General features: G+C 37.5%; 2 protein-coding genes across 6 annotated transcripts in view; both read right to left on the bottom strand.

Annotated features, from left to right (window-relative positions):
• Positions 1-119: 119 nt before the first annotated feature.
• The window catches only part of LOC140976273 (F-box protein At5g07610-like), a 34,598-nt gene continuing 18,134 nt past the window's right edge, over positions 120-16,583 (bottom strand). The window contains exons 1-3 of one of the 5 annotated variants that reach the window (XM_073440297.1): positions 5,329-5,509; positions 3,898-3,999; positions 120-1,439 (exon numbers count right to left, since the gene is read on the bottom strand). In XM_073440297.1, the coding sequence (XP_073296398.1) occupies positions 331-1,407 (1,077 nt within the window). In that variant the 5' untranslated portion in view covers positions 1,408-1,439; positions 3,898-3,999; positions 5,329-5,509 and the 3' untranslated portion in view covers positions 120-330. Of the gene's footprint in view, positions 3,417-3,491; positions 3,847-3,897; positions 4,000-5,328; positions 5,510-5,529; positions 5,626-16,583 lie in introns of those variants that run through there. The other 4 variants (XM_073440298.1, XM_073440299.1, XM_073440295.1 and 1 more) reach the window with 4 other exon arrangements.
• LOC140977437 (uncharacterized) overlaps positions 13,348-16,583 on the bottom strand; it is a 9,126-nt gene continuing 5,890 nt past the window's right edge. The window contains exons 3-10 of the mRNA XM_073442185.1: positions 16,078-16,155; positions 15,775-15,942; positions 15,316-15,695; positions 14,881-15,147; positions 14,650-14,760; positions 14,428-14,471; positions 13,899-14,317; positions 13,348-13,709 (exon numbers count right to left, since the gene is read on the bottom strand). Coding sequence (XP_073298286.1) covers positions 13,348-13,709; positions 13,899-14,317; positions 14,428-14,471; positions 14,650-14,760; positions 14,881-15,147; positions 15,316-15,695; positions 15,775-15,942; positions 16,078-16,155 — 1,829 coding nt within the window. The remainder of the gene's footprint in view (positions 13,710-13,898; positions 14,318-14,427; positions 14,472-14,649; positions 14,761-14,880; positions 15,148-15,315; positions 15,696-15,774; positions 15,943-16,077; positions 16,156-16,583) is intronic.

Here is a 16,583-nt window from a genome sequence, read left to right as displayed (position 1 = left end):
GAGATAGGATAGAAAATCAAATTAAAAACAAAGTGTTGGATTTACCAAAAAACATTTGCTGTGCGCTATCAAATCCATACCATTAAAAACAAGACATCCAAAGTCCTGCACACTCCCACTTGAAGTCCAGATAGAATTTAAACACTACGCATGTTAAATTATCATAAACAACGTTCAGTCGAGAAAGCTCAACTATAGTAAAATATCAAAATCAAGAAAAGGATACATAACCAGATTGAGAATCCCAGAGCGGTATTTACCTGATATCCCTCAAACAAGAGAACTGCTCTACTTCGATTTCTGGGACGGAACGAGTTGGCCGCAATTCGATTAAAGGGATGCAAAGCTATTCACGTAAGGCAAAGATATCATGTCTCTATGATGATCAGATACCTTACCCATGGCTTTTAATTCTTTTATCCGCCAGTCGTAAGAAAACAGTTCTCCTCCATTTCTAATCACCAGCAAATTGCTTCGAGCAAAGATTATACTCAGGTCGAAATTCCCACTGAGCAGTCCCTTATCAAGTATAACTTTTTCTGTCTCTTTCCACATACGGGACCGGCTAGACATTTCCATGGTATTAGAGTAAGCGTTGTTCAGTACGTTCGTGATCACCTTGTGGGAATTGATACTAACCACGCAGAGCTTTCCATCAATTGTTCCCAAAATCCCGTGCATGAAATTATTGAGAAACTGCGATCTATCTTTTGTCACATCGAAACAAAGGAGACCTCTACCTTTCCAGTAAACAACACCATTGGCATATACCCCTGATCTTGGGTCGATATGCACAGCAGCAAAACAAATTTCCCCAGAAATCTTCCATGATCCTTCTTTGGAAGAATATACCTCAAACTCAGTGGCATCATTAAAGTCAGTAGAAGGAAAGGCACAAACAAGCTTGTAATCAGCCTCAAAGTTAAGAAGGGACGGTTCGTATACGAGAACAATAGCCGGATGATGCCCATGATCAGCGTTTGGCTTTGGGAGCTTCATCCACTGCTGTGTGACAGGATTGCAAATGTAGTACGGTTTATCCCCAGCGAAACCCTGGCAACAGAGCAGTCCGTTGGATGAGGACCTGATGTCAACTGGTTCGGGCAAAAATCTTAGCAACGGATCTGGCACACCACAGGATATTGGGTCTGCAGAAATAAATGTTGGTGGTCCTCCAGGTATCTGATAAAAGCAACCTGAAACGTCACGACATGAAAGCGACTGGTTGTGGGCAAAGAATGGAGTCGATATCTGAAGTTTCCAGTCCCTACAAACACACTGGAACCTTAAAAGTGATTTGGCCGGAAGAAATGGAAGAGCATTTTCTCGTATAATGCCCTTGAGATCCATGTACAACTTACTGTTCCTGGTCCCCAAAAAATTACCAGGTCTCTTTCCACGATCCATCCGTGGAAATCAATTAGTCACTCTGCTTAATACTGCAAAAAGATAGCAAGTCATGGCCAAAGAAAAACATAGTTTATAATCGCATTATGACAGTAAAAGAGAACAAGTCCCAAGTCCATCCTAGCACTTATGTAACACATGTATGTTTGAGGATGTCTGCTGCCCTGCTCCCGGAGACCCAACAAGGTCAAGTTCTAAAATTCAACAAATAAACTTAAGATTTTAAAATCTTGTTAACAAGTTGAAGACTTGAATTAAAACATTAGTTTCGAACCTATCAACGGAAATCTTACAATTAAATGATGAAATTTAACAACGTTCCTCAAGACTCAATATTGAACAAAAAAATAACCGATTCTGGAAATCCAAATTAGAAGAATAACATAAGCTCCATCACTGAAATCCCTAACATTAAACAACACTGGATTCACACCTCTGCCAGCCCTAAAAAGGTATGTTCCCTTTGACATCAGCCTGTTCGACTAGAAATACATACTGGAACGAGACTTCTAACTTGCCTAAAACTGCAGTTCTGCACTGGATTCTAATTTTTCGAGCCTAATTTTGTTCTTCACCTTCTAACAAAATCAGATAAAGAAGGGAAGAGGGTAGAAAACATGTAAGGCTCGGATTGCCTCACAATAATGCATATGGAATTTATTAAATTAAAAAGTTTTTAGAAAAATTTATCGTTGTCTTTCTACATCAGCCCATCCTAATTCCTTTTAAGTATTGAAAGAAATTCTTCTCTAAAATACTAAATAAAGAATTCCATCATCACCATCCTTGACTATCCCCTCCACATATCATTCGCATTCATCTCTTTCATTTAGATCATTACTTGGAAACCAAATAATTCAGCACACTCCAAACATTCCGACCATAAATTGACCTCAAGGGTAACAACAAAAGTTATCATAATAACAAATAATAAACGCATATGCGTAAATAATGCACGAATTCCAAAGAAAATAGAATAGCAAAATAACAGTCAAAATTCCATCATGCAGCACATTGAGAGGGTAACAAGAGATGGTTCACATGCAATGTCGTACACACAACACATTGACATGCGGAAACCAAGAGGCGACTCACATTAAATATAGAACAGATGCGCATCTTACGTTGATCATATTAAAAGAGGTGGCTCACATGTATCTTCAGACATGCAGCATGTTGACCAGCAAAAACCAAGAGTTAACTCTCATACCAGAACAAATACAGAATACAGACATACATAATTCCAATAATTACAGTTTAATATGCAGAAGGAAATTATGCAATACAATACCGAAGTCACGAACAATGTACATACATAGCAAGCAATAATACACATCCAAATTCATTATTATATTACAAAATATTTATGATATATTCTACTTCTAAATCGTAAGATTCCCTTCTACGACAACTTTTAACCCATAAATACTTTATTCAGAACATCCCCAACACATATGTATTCTTATGTATATAACTAGTTTGAAACTCCAAAATCAATTACACAAATCGCAATCGGTACCTAGAATTTATACAAATGAAATATTTAGTCTTACAATTCCTACTGAAAATATGAAACTTATTTTAAATTACTAATAATAATTTGAAAATATCACACAGAAAATCTTCATATGTGTAAGTATATTAGGATTCAAGATCAACAAATAAGTGACTGAATTAATCAACTATTTTCTTTTGGAAACTAGGTTTAATTAACTAAATTTATCATATATAAAATTAAGCTTTGAAAATTTATTTTCTTTTTCCAACTTCATGAAACACTACAATTGCATTTAGATTAAATTGAGAAAATTTCAGATATGAGGATATCAATTTCATACCATTTTTTTAACATGCTGGAACTTGACTCTCTAATCAATATATCACAAAAATCTAACAAAAACCCATGTACAAAATTGAGATTTAAACGTTCCAGATAAAACGTTAAGTTCTCGAGCAAAGGATCGTGTAACAGGTCTCTTGATAGTGAAATTCGATGAATCCAGATTCCACTTCAGTTTATTAGACTTTCTTCCTTGTCGACCACTTGTACGAATTGTGACGAGGCTCAATAAAGAGAACCTCACGATCTCGTAATACTTTTTGTTTGGAAATTTTTTTTGATAATGTTTTATTCAACGCAAGATGGATATAAATACAAAAGAGTCATAGATCATCATACTCTAAAGATTATAAACATCAAACTGGAAAAAAGAACAAACCAAAAACTAAACACCAAATCCTATCAAATTTCAAAGTAAAACAATAAGGAAAAAGAATTCTAATCCATGTGCTTGAAACAGCCGAGAGTGTGCCTCTTGTAAACTTGAATTCTCGGACTCCTTTTCTGGGCATGTCCCGTTGTGGTGGTCGTAACATAAAATCTATTGTAAACTTGAAAATTCATTTTCAACATCACAATAATTCATTGCCTAAAGTTAATAACCTCTTACACTCCGAAATAGATCTAAACAATGGGGTTCTGAGTTATACCTCAAAATCTGAAACACACATATTGTGATTTGCCTGAAGATAAACTGGATCAAATGGTTTTCCCCGTGTTGATTTGCAGTAGAATCCAAAGTATGTATTTACCTGGAAAGATACAGAGTTTGGGCTTTAGTTTTAGGACGAGATATGTATTTTCCAAGACATGAAAATTAGGGTAATTTTATTCCTTCACGGCCGAGGAGTTCTAGAGAGAGATTTTTGTGAGGCATAGTCGTTTATCGACCTCAATTTATGTATAATTTGGTTTAGTTTAACCTATCATAATAAACGCATTATCCTCAGGATAGATCCAATGATCACCGTTGTTTTGAAAAAACTTTTTTGTAGGGTCAAGAATAAATCCCACTTATTTGGACTAATAATGACCACTGGATGTACAATGAACCTAACAACCTCAGTATAGAATCTCATCAACCAACTTGGTGTATGTCAATTTGGGGAAAAAAACAGTTATTTCTTAATTTTACAATTTATGAATTAAAATTCCAATTATTCTGACTAGAACATCGGGAAAGCTGAATCTTCCAAAATTATGATAATATATTTTTAGAATTTTGGAAATCTGATATTATATATAACTAATTATCTTTTTCCATTATTATTTTTACTTATTATTAGTAAATTAACATGCAAAAAGTATCAAAAAATGTAAATAAAATCACAAGCCTGTTACTAAAATTCACTAATGGTGTAAAGTGTATTACATTCCTTCGAGTGTGACAAGATCTCTATCACTTGTACATCAAAATTCATGTGCGTACACTTGACATTCTACCGCATTAAACATCTCTACTTTTCACAATTAACACAAAGAAAATCAAATGCACTTCCTAACAATATCATATCAGTTATTCAACTTTGAGCAACAAAAGAAGCACAACATAATATAACTCATGGTTCAACACCAAATCTTCTTTTGTTTTTTCTGTGAATTGTAATTTAACTAATAAATTGCAGAAATATAGAACCAAAAGGAACACTTTAAAGGATCCGAACAGGCCTGATTGGTAAAATTTTCCATGTCTTGACAAACAAACTGAATGGACGGTGTTTAAAAATTGCATCCTACCCAATTAACTCTTCTTTCCACTTACTTCTCCTAGGTGACGCGAGGGGATGATCCCCTAAAAAGAAAACCTATATATTTACTGAAGTTGTTAAAAAAAGGTTTCTTTCCCAGCAAATTATATGAAATCGAGTCTCCCCCATCGCCTCTCAAATACGAACTTAAAAAATTTCGTATATTTCCCCCAACAATTTGACAACAATAAGGAAATAATACCTGATTTCACCACATCACTGCTCATGACAAAATAATTAACTAATGCACCATATACAAGAACACAAAATCAAACGAAACATAAAACCAATTTGAACTAAAAGTACTGCCGTTTCTTAACTACAAAACCCTACCGCCGCAATAATTCAAACGAAAAACCAAGATACTCCATAGTTCTAGCCGTATACCCCCAAAATATAACAAGAAAAGCAAACAAAAGTTGCATTATGAAATCGATTGAAACACGTAAATCGTTGTCCAAACATATCATCAACGAACAACGCGAAAGATCATAGTGAAAAATGAAGCGGAGTTTCGAGAAAAAAAGTGCGTACCAATTTTGATAGCGACCGAGCCTGCGAAGCCAACAGAGTCGAGCTCCAGTTTTTAAAATTATGGGCTCTCGTTTCGTTGAATGGCCCATAAAAGGCGGCCCTGGTTATAATTGGCCCAATCCTTTATTTTCAAGTAAAGTCTCAATTATGCTAAAAAAGTAAAGTCTTAATTGGTTTAATCCTTAATTAATAGTGATCCCATCTAAATTATGTGATTGATATTTTTGTTTTTATATATATATACTTAGTACAAATATATTGTACTAGAGGAACGGGCAACCTGGCTCGACTCATCACTAGGTGAGGTTGGATCAGTCCTTTATTTTGGTAAATCGATAAATTATCAACTCAATTCACATAATTTTATGTGGTAAAGTAGATTGATCCAACATGCGGTAATCCATTTTGAATGCTCTGCAAGTACATGTGTTAAAGATACTTCTTGTACACTAGCACTTGAAGGGGGTGGTTCGGCCGAGTATGATTTATGATACTTAAGAATATGTTTTTTTATTCTATTGTTAGCGACATTTTAAAAATGTCGCTAAGTAAACGGGTTTTAAAAAACTGTCGCTAATAGCGACGTTTAATAAAAACCGTCGTACAATTTGGCGACGACTCTTTTTGAACCGTCGCTAAAATGTTTTGTTTTTTGTAGTAATTAATTTTATTTTATCTTCTTTTAATAGAATAAAAAAGTATTCTTAAGTATCATAAATCATATGAATATGATCATTTTAAAACATAATAAGTATTATTTTTTTCAAATTAAATAAATTTTTGTTCTTAAAAATATTTAATTTAAATTTATCTGATGAAACTAGGACCAAAACAGAGAAATTAGATTTTAAAATTTTGCAATATTCTTCTTTAATTTCTATAAGTTGGTCAAAATATATATAGCGAATCTAATTGTTTCAAGCTAAAAGTATATAAAGACATAAATCAATTTTAGCTAAGGAATATAAAGCTTTATTGTAAATTAAAGACGAATAATTTATGAGTAGGTCTCTTGTGAGACGGTCTCACGAATCTTTATCTGTGAGACGGGTCAACCCTACCAATATTCACAATAAAAAGTAATACTCTTAGCATAAAAAGTAATACTTTTTCATGGATGACTCAAATATGATATCCGTTTCACAAAATATGACCCAGTAGACTGTCTCACACAAGTTTTTGTCATAATTTATTCATTATTGTATATTTCTTTAAGCCACATTAGATTACATATAAAAATAAATATTTTTTTAGCATATTTAATGTTGTGGATTTAGCTTGGTATAAGAGGTAAGCATTATCAAACAGTGTTAATGAATTAACAACACAGAACTTTAAGATTGATTTGGAAATTTTTTTAAGTTAATATTGTAATGTTACTTTTTTGTATTTGACACTATCCATTCTCTCTTCTTTTAATAAAAGAAATAAATTACATGTCTATTTTTTAAAGAATTTATATCATATAAAAATTGTCATTTTTAAACATAGTAAGAGTCGATTTGGAAAAGTTAATAGACTAAAAGCATAAAAATTATATTACCTGGTTGCAAAAAGTGTTTTAAAAAATAAAAGCACTTTTTAGTTTTTTTTAGAAACTTGAATTTTTGGTTTTTGTAATTTTGTTTCTATTTTTATTTAAAAACAAAAACAAATACATTTTTCAGCATATATTCAATGTAATGCCCGGTTACTCGTACAAATGATAATAATGCGTTTATATCGTTTATTATGTAGTTATTTAGCTCATTAGATTTCACGTAATGATTGAGGTATCAATATTGAGATTGAACATGATTTTTATATTGTCTATGGTGTATTGAATATCAATATGTGTCTAAATAATGATAGTAAGATGTGTAGATGAAGTAGTGTAATGAAAGTTGGTATGGGACTGCAGGAAATGAGATGAAAATATGGTAGTTCTTACGGGTTTTAGCATAATGATTTGAATATTGATCCAAATTGTGTGAGGCCATAACTATTAGAAAGTTAAGATATAATGCTACAACTTTCGTGTTTTGGGTTTTATCCAAATCATTGTGGAAGACAAGCCAAAAGTGCCCCGATATCGTCATTCTTACAATGACACATTTTGGTAGATTGAGCATAAGTTTTTACTCAGACCTCCAAATGACATGAAACCAGTTGGAGATTCAAGCCAAGACATAGGGACAACTTTCATGTTTATCACCTTTTCAAATTATGAAAAGAAAAAATGTTTCCGGAGCAATCTTTGATGAAACAGTGCGCAGAGGCAGAATATGTGGAACCCGAGCGGTAGAAAATTACCGCCCGAGCGCCGGTGCTTGAAAACTTCACCTTTTGGGCAGAAATTTCCGCGCTCGAGCGGTGATATATTACTGCCCGAGCACTGCCTTGCATAGGAAAAGATAAGTTTCGAAATCCTTAAGCTTCTTTACCACTTCCTCAACCTCTTTTACAGCATAAACTCGAAAGAAACAAGAACCCTTCCTCCCAAAAGCTCCTTTCTTCTTCTTCTTCATCATTTGAAGTTAGAATTTAGTTCTTCATCACAAGGGCATCCTAGAGTTGTAAGTTTTCATCTTTTTAATGGTTGTTATATATGTAGAAGACCATATTGACATGGTGATTGGATTTTGATATATTTGACAGTATAAGAGCGAGAAACATCGTCTCAAACCAATGTTTTTACGCTTGAACTGTAAGTTGGTATGTTCTTGAAGTAATACATGAGTAATATGATGATTTCAAATACTTCCCATAGATTATTGCTATATGTACAGTGTTAGTATCTTATTGATGAAAATATAGCACCATATTCCATTGTTATGTATTAAATATGTAAGAAACTCATGAATGTTGATGATAGGTGCTATGTTATGAACATGAACATGAACATGAACATGAACATGAAAAGAAAATGATTGATCTTTACATGATATAGAGCTTGTTGACTTCATGGGTGGTTTTAAGTCCACCAAACCTATTGGCCAATATATGTTCATAGGGCGTGAGGTTGCCAAAGGTTGCTCCCTGACGTCCAACACAGTAGTAGCTATATAATAAAGCAAGCACGATAGTACAGGTCAACTAATGAGTCTCAAGTACAAAAATGAACATGAATATATGCTATGATATGACATGGTTTAAAGATTCATTGTTGATCTCGACTTGATATGTATGTTCTTTCTACGCATATTGATACGTATAAGTGCCAACTTATTGAGTTTTATAAACTCACGTAGCTCATGTATTACAAGATCAGGTAATGAAGATATATAGGATGTCGGTTCGCCAATGGATGCTTGTGACGTGCCTCATCTCGACAAGAACCGGGACTTCTTATTTTATCGCTTCCGCATATGTATTACAATGGATTTTATGTTAGGGTTTGAACAAGTTTCACAATGTTTATGACTATATGTATAACAATATGGCGTATGGTTGTGTATGAAAATATTGTTGATGTTGTTGTATATATGGTAATGAAAGGGTTAGAGATTTAGACAAAAATGAAGGGAAAAAAAGCAAAAATTTATATAAACCGTCAAATTGATGCCCCTTGTTTGAATTGCTTCATAATTGATCGAGCAAAACTTGCACTGTTAAATCCTTAATAAAAATAAGGTTTTGTATGCTCAAAATTTATCGCAAGTGCACGATGTCAAGTAATAGTATAATGTACAGGAGTACGAATATGGTTCCACTGGAGACTGTATTTAAAAATTATTATTTTCAGTTATTAAATCATTAGCAACGAAAAATTTATTGGTTGTTTTATTACTACTATGATCAAATAAATAAGCAAATAAAATGATTCAAGAATTAAAGAATGAGAATTTATATCTAAAATGGTTGAGTAAAATTCAATAAGAAATGGATTTGTTGGGAATATCGGTTCACCTACCCCTCGTTAATTAATTAATTCGTTCGATATTGATTTTATACTTCCGACATGATTTTCTATTCAATTGAACATACTCTCTCGAGCTATGACAAACTAATTCTACTCAATGAAGTAATTAAATATCTTTAATTATTTATCAAGAGTGAATTGCATTTCGATCTATGAAATCCCCTAGTTTTCGACCCTTATGACTATGACTATCAACGCGTATCCAATTTCATATATCTATGTAAATTGTAGATCCACGGATTATACTACTCGTTCCTATCACAAGTTATTCTCTCGAACTCACTCGCAATATGAAAACGTTGTTAAAGTTAGCTACGCTCTAACAACACGAAGAAAAACAATAGTATAATCAAGAATAAACCAGAAATCGAAATGTGAATTAAATTAAATCAAAGTTTTGGGGTAGGATCCCCTCAAATTCAAACAAATTTTAAAGTTAGCTACTAGAATTCATGATTGAAATCAGCAAAACAAAGTTTAAAAGATGAAAACTAAATTAAAAATACTAGAATTGACGAAAATTGTGAAGAACGATGCCCGGATTCTTCAAATCTTCAATCCAAGCGCCCAATTCTCTCCCAAGCTTGTGGCGGCTGTGAAAATATGTCTGAATAATGATGAAGAATCGTCCAATCCCCCTTCCTATCTCAGCCATCTCCAAAAATAAGGTAAAGAATCGTCCACAATTTTTTCCAAAAATACAAACGCGCCCGGACGGACATAAAGTTCCTCCCGGGCGGATGGCTTGCACAGATTTTATTTTTCTTTCTTCTTTGGCGCGCCCGGGCGGACTTAAGTTTCCGCCCGGGCAGATGATTCTCACAAATCTCGAATTTTTATCATACCTTGGACGCGCCCGGGCGGATGGAAATGTGCGCCCGGGCGGATGGCTCTCGAATTTCTCCCTTTACTCTCCAGTTTTGCACAAATCTCCTGCATTTTCGCCAACTAAACACATGAGCAACACGAAGATATAAATTATGCTAAAATATACAAAATGCATGAAATCTAAATGATAAATGCAACACAATGCGACATAACCTGATACGAAAAACAAGTAAAAGCCACCTCTATCAACCCCCCAATACTAACCTTTTGCTCGCCCTCGAGCAAAACAGTTGACACAAAAATAGAACATGACAAAAAATAGCTCGACAGTGAATTCATAGTCATAAACTAGCCTCAGCGAAACTCAACAGATTCCCTTGTCGATCAATATAAAAGCATAAATCTTCGCACTTCCTTTGGTCTAAACATCGTTTCAAATAAAGCATGAACGTGTGTGTGTGTTGTTAGTCCTAGCATCACAAATGATAGAGGGATCCATTTTCAACCATTGTCAGAGATTTAAATCAGCCTGTCAGTGTAAATCTTACTCTTCTCTATTCCTCTGCACTCGGTATCCATCGGCAACTATTTTTCTATTTTTTTTCTTTTTTTTCTTTTTTTTCATTTATAGCCAGGAATAGGATTTCATTCCGTAATTCGGCTCCACAACACCTTACATCTCCAACTTTAGCCAGGAATAGAATTTCATTCCTTTTTTCGGCTCCCCCATACCTTACATCTCCAACTTTCTCTTTTTTTTTTCTTCTTTGTTTTCATGTTACTGATAGATACCTTGATTCAAGAGAATATCGTCAAGCTCAATTCACACCTTCAAACATCTTTGTTCCTCACTTTAGTTTAAAATTTTCACCATCTTATCATGCCTGCCTTAGTGCTAACCTTCGTGTAAAGAGAGTTCAATACTCGAAATAAAACTTCATGTTTCTACCACAGTAAGTGCTAAAGAAATGCGATTACACGATCAACAGGGCATGTCTCATCACTTCTTAATCATCCTTGGCTAGCAAGTACTACATCGAAACACTGTCGGCTGACACACACCAATGCAGAAAATGACTAAAACTAAACGCCAACAAATATAACCAACAAAACACCAAAAAATGAACACACGAACCAACACCCATCCACTACTAAAGTCGAGCAGTGTCCCCAATGCAACAGACGATAGAAAAAGAGACAGCGAGTGCATAACAAATACGGATGCAACATAATCGAAACGTGCAACAGAAACATGAATGACTAAAATGAGATAAACAAAATGCAAGAAATAAAAAGAAGGGACAGAAGTGACTCCCCTCTCACTGATCATCCTCCTCGTGCGCCTCTGGGGGAATGACACCAGCGTCCGGCTCGGGTGCATCTGCATAGTGGAAGTGAAACGGCGGCGGGAAAGCTGGCATAGGGGGAGGCATAAGGGCCGGGTCGATACCACTGTGGCTCAGGGACAGACGTAGCATGGCGTCAGTGGCGATCTGATAAGTCTGACTCACAGCCTGCCACTGGAGCTGATGATCAGCAAATGCAGCAAATTCATCCATCCTCTCATGCAGAAGGCGACGTCTAGGTCGTGGGGCCGTTGGTGGAGGCTGCTCTGGCAGTGGATCAAAAGTCAAACTGTCCCAGATAGGGCCAAACTGAGGGAACGCCTTCAACCGTACCGCGGTCTTCTGTAGCCATCTGGCGTCATCGAGGGCCTTGGTCGGTGGAAGCCACTCATCGTCGTCCTGAAAAACCACCCCAGCGCTCGTACATAGTTCAGTGATAACATGTGGAAAGAATAACGCCACATTTGGATTATGGATGCTCAGCTGAATCTGTGAATGAATGATTTTGCCCGCGTTGAGCGGCATATGTGTGATCAGCGCATATATCAACACTGCCCTTTCCCTCTGGACGTCACTCGTGTGCCCGACTGGCATCAATCGTGTGGCCAGAAAAGCATACCACATTGCAGCCGGGACTAGCAGATATTTTTCAGCAAAACAGGTGTGCGATCCAGGTGTCTTCCACGGAGACCCCGGATAGCAGATGCGGCGCATCATCAACTCTAAATCAGGTTCCGCCGCCCATGCTGTATACAGCCCATCGTCCACCGCTGGTGTCTCAAGCACCCTATTTATTTCTGTTGAACTAAAATCCACCAATTTTCCTCTCACAAACGCTTTGCTGTCGCTCCGCTCAGCCGCATTGGCGTAAAATTCACGCACCACAGGTGCCACTGCGGCTTGCGGTTGCGAACAAAATTTACCCCATCCCTTACTCGCAGTTTGTCGAATAATAAGAAGATCATGCTCAAGCTGGAAACCTCGCTCCCGAATCGGAGCGCGATGTAGTTTCGCATGCTCATATCGTTCCCTAGCCGCAGTATTCACAAATAATTGAGAGGTATGAGATGACGAAGAAGAAGCAGTGTGACTTACCCGAGCCTTTTTTGGTGCCATCATTGACGATGATATCTAAAGAACAATAAGCCCAGAGTAGGAGGGTGTGTCACCGAGAGAATGCTCGCCAGAACTCGGAGGAGACGGCCGGAATGACGCAGCGGTGGCCGGAGTTGGTAGAGGTGGACGGAAAGTTCAATTTTTGACCGGAAAAATCACTTTTGATGTGTGGGGCATGTGGAGAGACAAGATTGTACCTGAAATTTTTCACAAAAGGAGTGAATTGAGTGAGATTTAGAGAGGAGGGGCGAAAATTTGGAAGAGGGAGGCGAGGGTTTCATATGGGGGAGGGAAAGAAAAGAACGCAGCTTTTTAAATCTACACGATCCGCCTGGGCAGACATAAGTTTCCGCCCGGGCGGATAACTCTCGGCCTTAAAAATTTTTTCTGAAAAAGGGCCGCGCCCGGGCAGAAAACTCCCGGCTTGTTGAAAATTTTTTGAAAAACGGCGCGCCCGGGCGGATGTAAATGTCCGCCCGGGTGGAATCTTCACGGCTTTCCACCTTTTTTTAAAAAAATATATATATATAAAATAATAAGAGCACAACTAAAAATCGAATTAAATGCAAGATGAGGGATGAGAGGTAGTTCTCAATTTATAGTCGAGAGCTGGACTGTCGGTCAGTTTCAGTTCAGATTGTCTTGGAACCGGGTGATTCCAAGTTGCGGCTCAATTGTGCCACCCATATAGTGCTTCAGTCGCTGGGCATTGACCAAAAATGTCCCAAACTTTCCATCTTGCAATTCTACAGCCCCCGATGGGTAAACTTTGGAAATCATGAATGGACCAGACCATCGCGACTTCAACTTTCCGGGAAATAGTCGCAACCGGGAGTTGTAGAGCAGGACGTTTTCACCTTCCTTAAATTCTCTTTCAATGATCCGCTTGTCGTGAGCTTTCTCTGTCTTTGCTTTGTATGACAGTGCAAGATCATATGCCAGATTCCGGAACTCCTCCAACTGATCCAGTTGAAGGAGACGTCGTTCACCTGCATCAGTAAAATTAAAGTTTAATGCTTTTGTTGCCCAATATGCACGATGCTCTAACTCTACAGGTAGATGACATGCTTTACTAAACAGTAACCTATATGGTGTAGTGCCTATAGGTGTTTTAAAAGCTGTCCTATATGCCCAAAGAGCATCGTCTAACCTCACTGATCAGTCTTTCCTACTAACACCTACCACTTTTTCCAGAATCCGCTTGATCTCCCGGTTAGACACTTCCACTTGACCACTCGTCTGGGGTTGATAGGGAGTAGATATCTTATGTGTGACACCATATTTGCTTAAAAGTTTTTCAAAGAGTTTGTTGCAAAAATGGGTGCCACCATCACTAATGATTGCTCGTGGTGTCCCAAACCTGTTAAAAATATTTTTCTTTAAAAATTTCAGGACCACTTGAGCATCATTAGTGGCATATGCTTCTGCCTCTACCCACTTAGACACATAGTTGACCGCCACCAAAATATACTTTTTCGTGAACGAACTGAGGGACGGTCCCATGAAGTCTATCCCCCACACATCAAAAACCTCACACTCAATGATATTATTCAATGGCATTTCATGAAGGTTAGAGATGTTACCTATCCGTTGACATCTATCACATGCTAGCACATAAGAACGAGCATCTTTAAAAAGGGTTGGCCAATAAAAGTCACATTCATGTACCTTAGACGCCGTCTTTGTTGGTCCAAAATGACCACCTACCTCACGGTCATGGCAATGGTTAAGTATTTGACCAAATTCCTCCTCTGCAACACACCGTTTGATCATAGAATCTGTACAGATCTTAAACAAAAATGGTTCCTCCCAAAAATAATATTTCACGTCAGAAAAGAATTTTTTTCGTTGGTGAAACGATAGATTTGGTGGTGGTGTGCCTGTGACCAGAAAGTTAGCGAAATTTGCATACCAAGGACAGTGTCTCACCTCAAATAGCTGCTCATCAGGAAACCAATCATTTATAGCTTGATCTTCACACTCATCACTAATCAGCTCTAACCTAGACAAGTGATCTGCTACCACATTCTCGACACCTTTCTTATCTTATATTTCTAAATCAAATTATTGCAATAATAAAATCCACCGAAGTAAGCGTGGCTTTCCATCTTTTTTAGCAAGTAAATATTTCAATGTCGAGTGATCTGTGTAAACAATTACTTTGGACAAAACAAGGTATGAATGAAATTTGTCAAGTGCAAATACTACCGCAAGTAACTCCTTTTCAGTGGTGGCATAATTTAATTGTGCTTCATCGAGAGTCTTACTTGCATAGTATATAATGTGAAATACCTTGTTCCGCCTTTGGCCGAGGACTGCACCAACTGCAGTATCACTGGCATCGCACATGACCTCGAAGGGTAAGTCCCAATCTGGTGCCACCAACATAGGAGCCGTCACCAATCGCTCCTTCAACTCCTCATATGCCTGTACACAGTCAGAATTAAAATCAAAATGCACATCTTTCATAAGTAAGGAAGAAAGGGGTTTTGCAATTTTAGAAAAATCTCTGATAAACCGCCGATAGCAACCGTCATGTACTAGAAAACTTCTAACTCATTTTATGGATGTCGGAGGTGGTAAGTTCTTGATAACTTCCACTTTTGCCTTATCCACCTCTATCCCATTCTCCGAAATCTTATGCCCTAGGACAATTCCCTCTTGTACCATGAAGTGGCACTTCTCCCAATTAAGTACCAGGTTCGTCTCCTCGCACCTCCTCAACACGGATCGCAAATTCTGCAAACACTCATCAAACGATACACCAAAGATAGAAAAGTCATCCATAAATATTTCAAGAAAGGTTTCAACCATATCATGGAATATAGCAGTCATGCAGCGCTGAAATGTAGCAGGTGCATTACAAAGACCAAAAGGCATACGGCGAAAAGCAAAAGTTCCATAAGGACAAGTGAAAGTAGTTTTCTCTTGGTCCTCAGGTGCAATAGTGATTTGATTATATCCCGAATACCCATCTACAAAACAGTAAAACTCATGCCCCGCTAGTCTCTCCAACATTTGATCAATAAAAGGGTAGGGGAAAGTGGTCCTTACGGGTGGCATCATTCAACTTCCTATAGTCAATCCACACTCTCCACCCCGTAACAGTCCTCGTGGGAATAAGTTCATTGTTTTCATTTGTGATCACCGTAATCCCACCTTTTTTCGGCACACACTGAACATGACTTACCCATGCACTATCAGATATAGGATAGATAATACCTGCATCAAGGAGTTTGATGGTTTCTGCTTTCACTACCTCTTGCATCTTTGGATTCAATCATCTCTGAGGTTGCACAAGGAGTGAGTACTTGTCTTCCATCAATATCTTGTGCATGCAGACTGAGGGATTTATACCTTTGATATCCGCCACCTTCCATGCAAATGCACTCTTGTGCGCTTTCAACACTTCCAACAGTTTGTCCTCCATAACATCTGTCAAATGAGAGGAAATGTAATGACAGAGAATTTTATGTTGATAATATGAGATTAATGATTATGACTTGTAGCGCTTATGGATGGATCAAGTCGCGATCAGAATGGGACATGCACGAGTTAGGCGTGAAATCCCGTATGTATCGCGCACATGCGCGGTAGAGAGGCGCGCATATGCGCGAGTTCCATGTGCCGAGGTCGAAGGCCTCGCGCACATGCGCGAGAAGCGAGGCGCATATGCGCGAGTTGCTGGAATTGATTTATGCGGAGACCGTAGGTCTCGCGCATATGCGCGAGAAGAGGGCGCGCATATGCGCGAGCAGCAGAACAGCCAAAATGCCGAGACCGAAGGTCTCGCGCATATGCGCCGGTTGAGGTCGCGCATATGCGCGAGACGTGTAATGCAAAGATGAAGCCATTTGCCCCTT

This window comes from Primulina huaijiensis, chromosome 5 (assembly GCF_012295235.1).
Source record: "Primulina huaijiensis isolate GDHJ02 chromosome 5, ASM1229523v2, whole genome shotgun sequence".
NCBI classification, from domain to species: Eukaryota; Viridiplantae; Streptophyta; class Magnoliopsida; order Lamiales; family Gesneriaceae; genus Primulina; species Primulina huaijiensis.
This window is presented reverse-complemented; position numbering and strand designations above follow the sequence as displayed.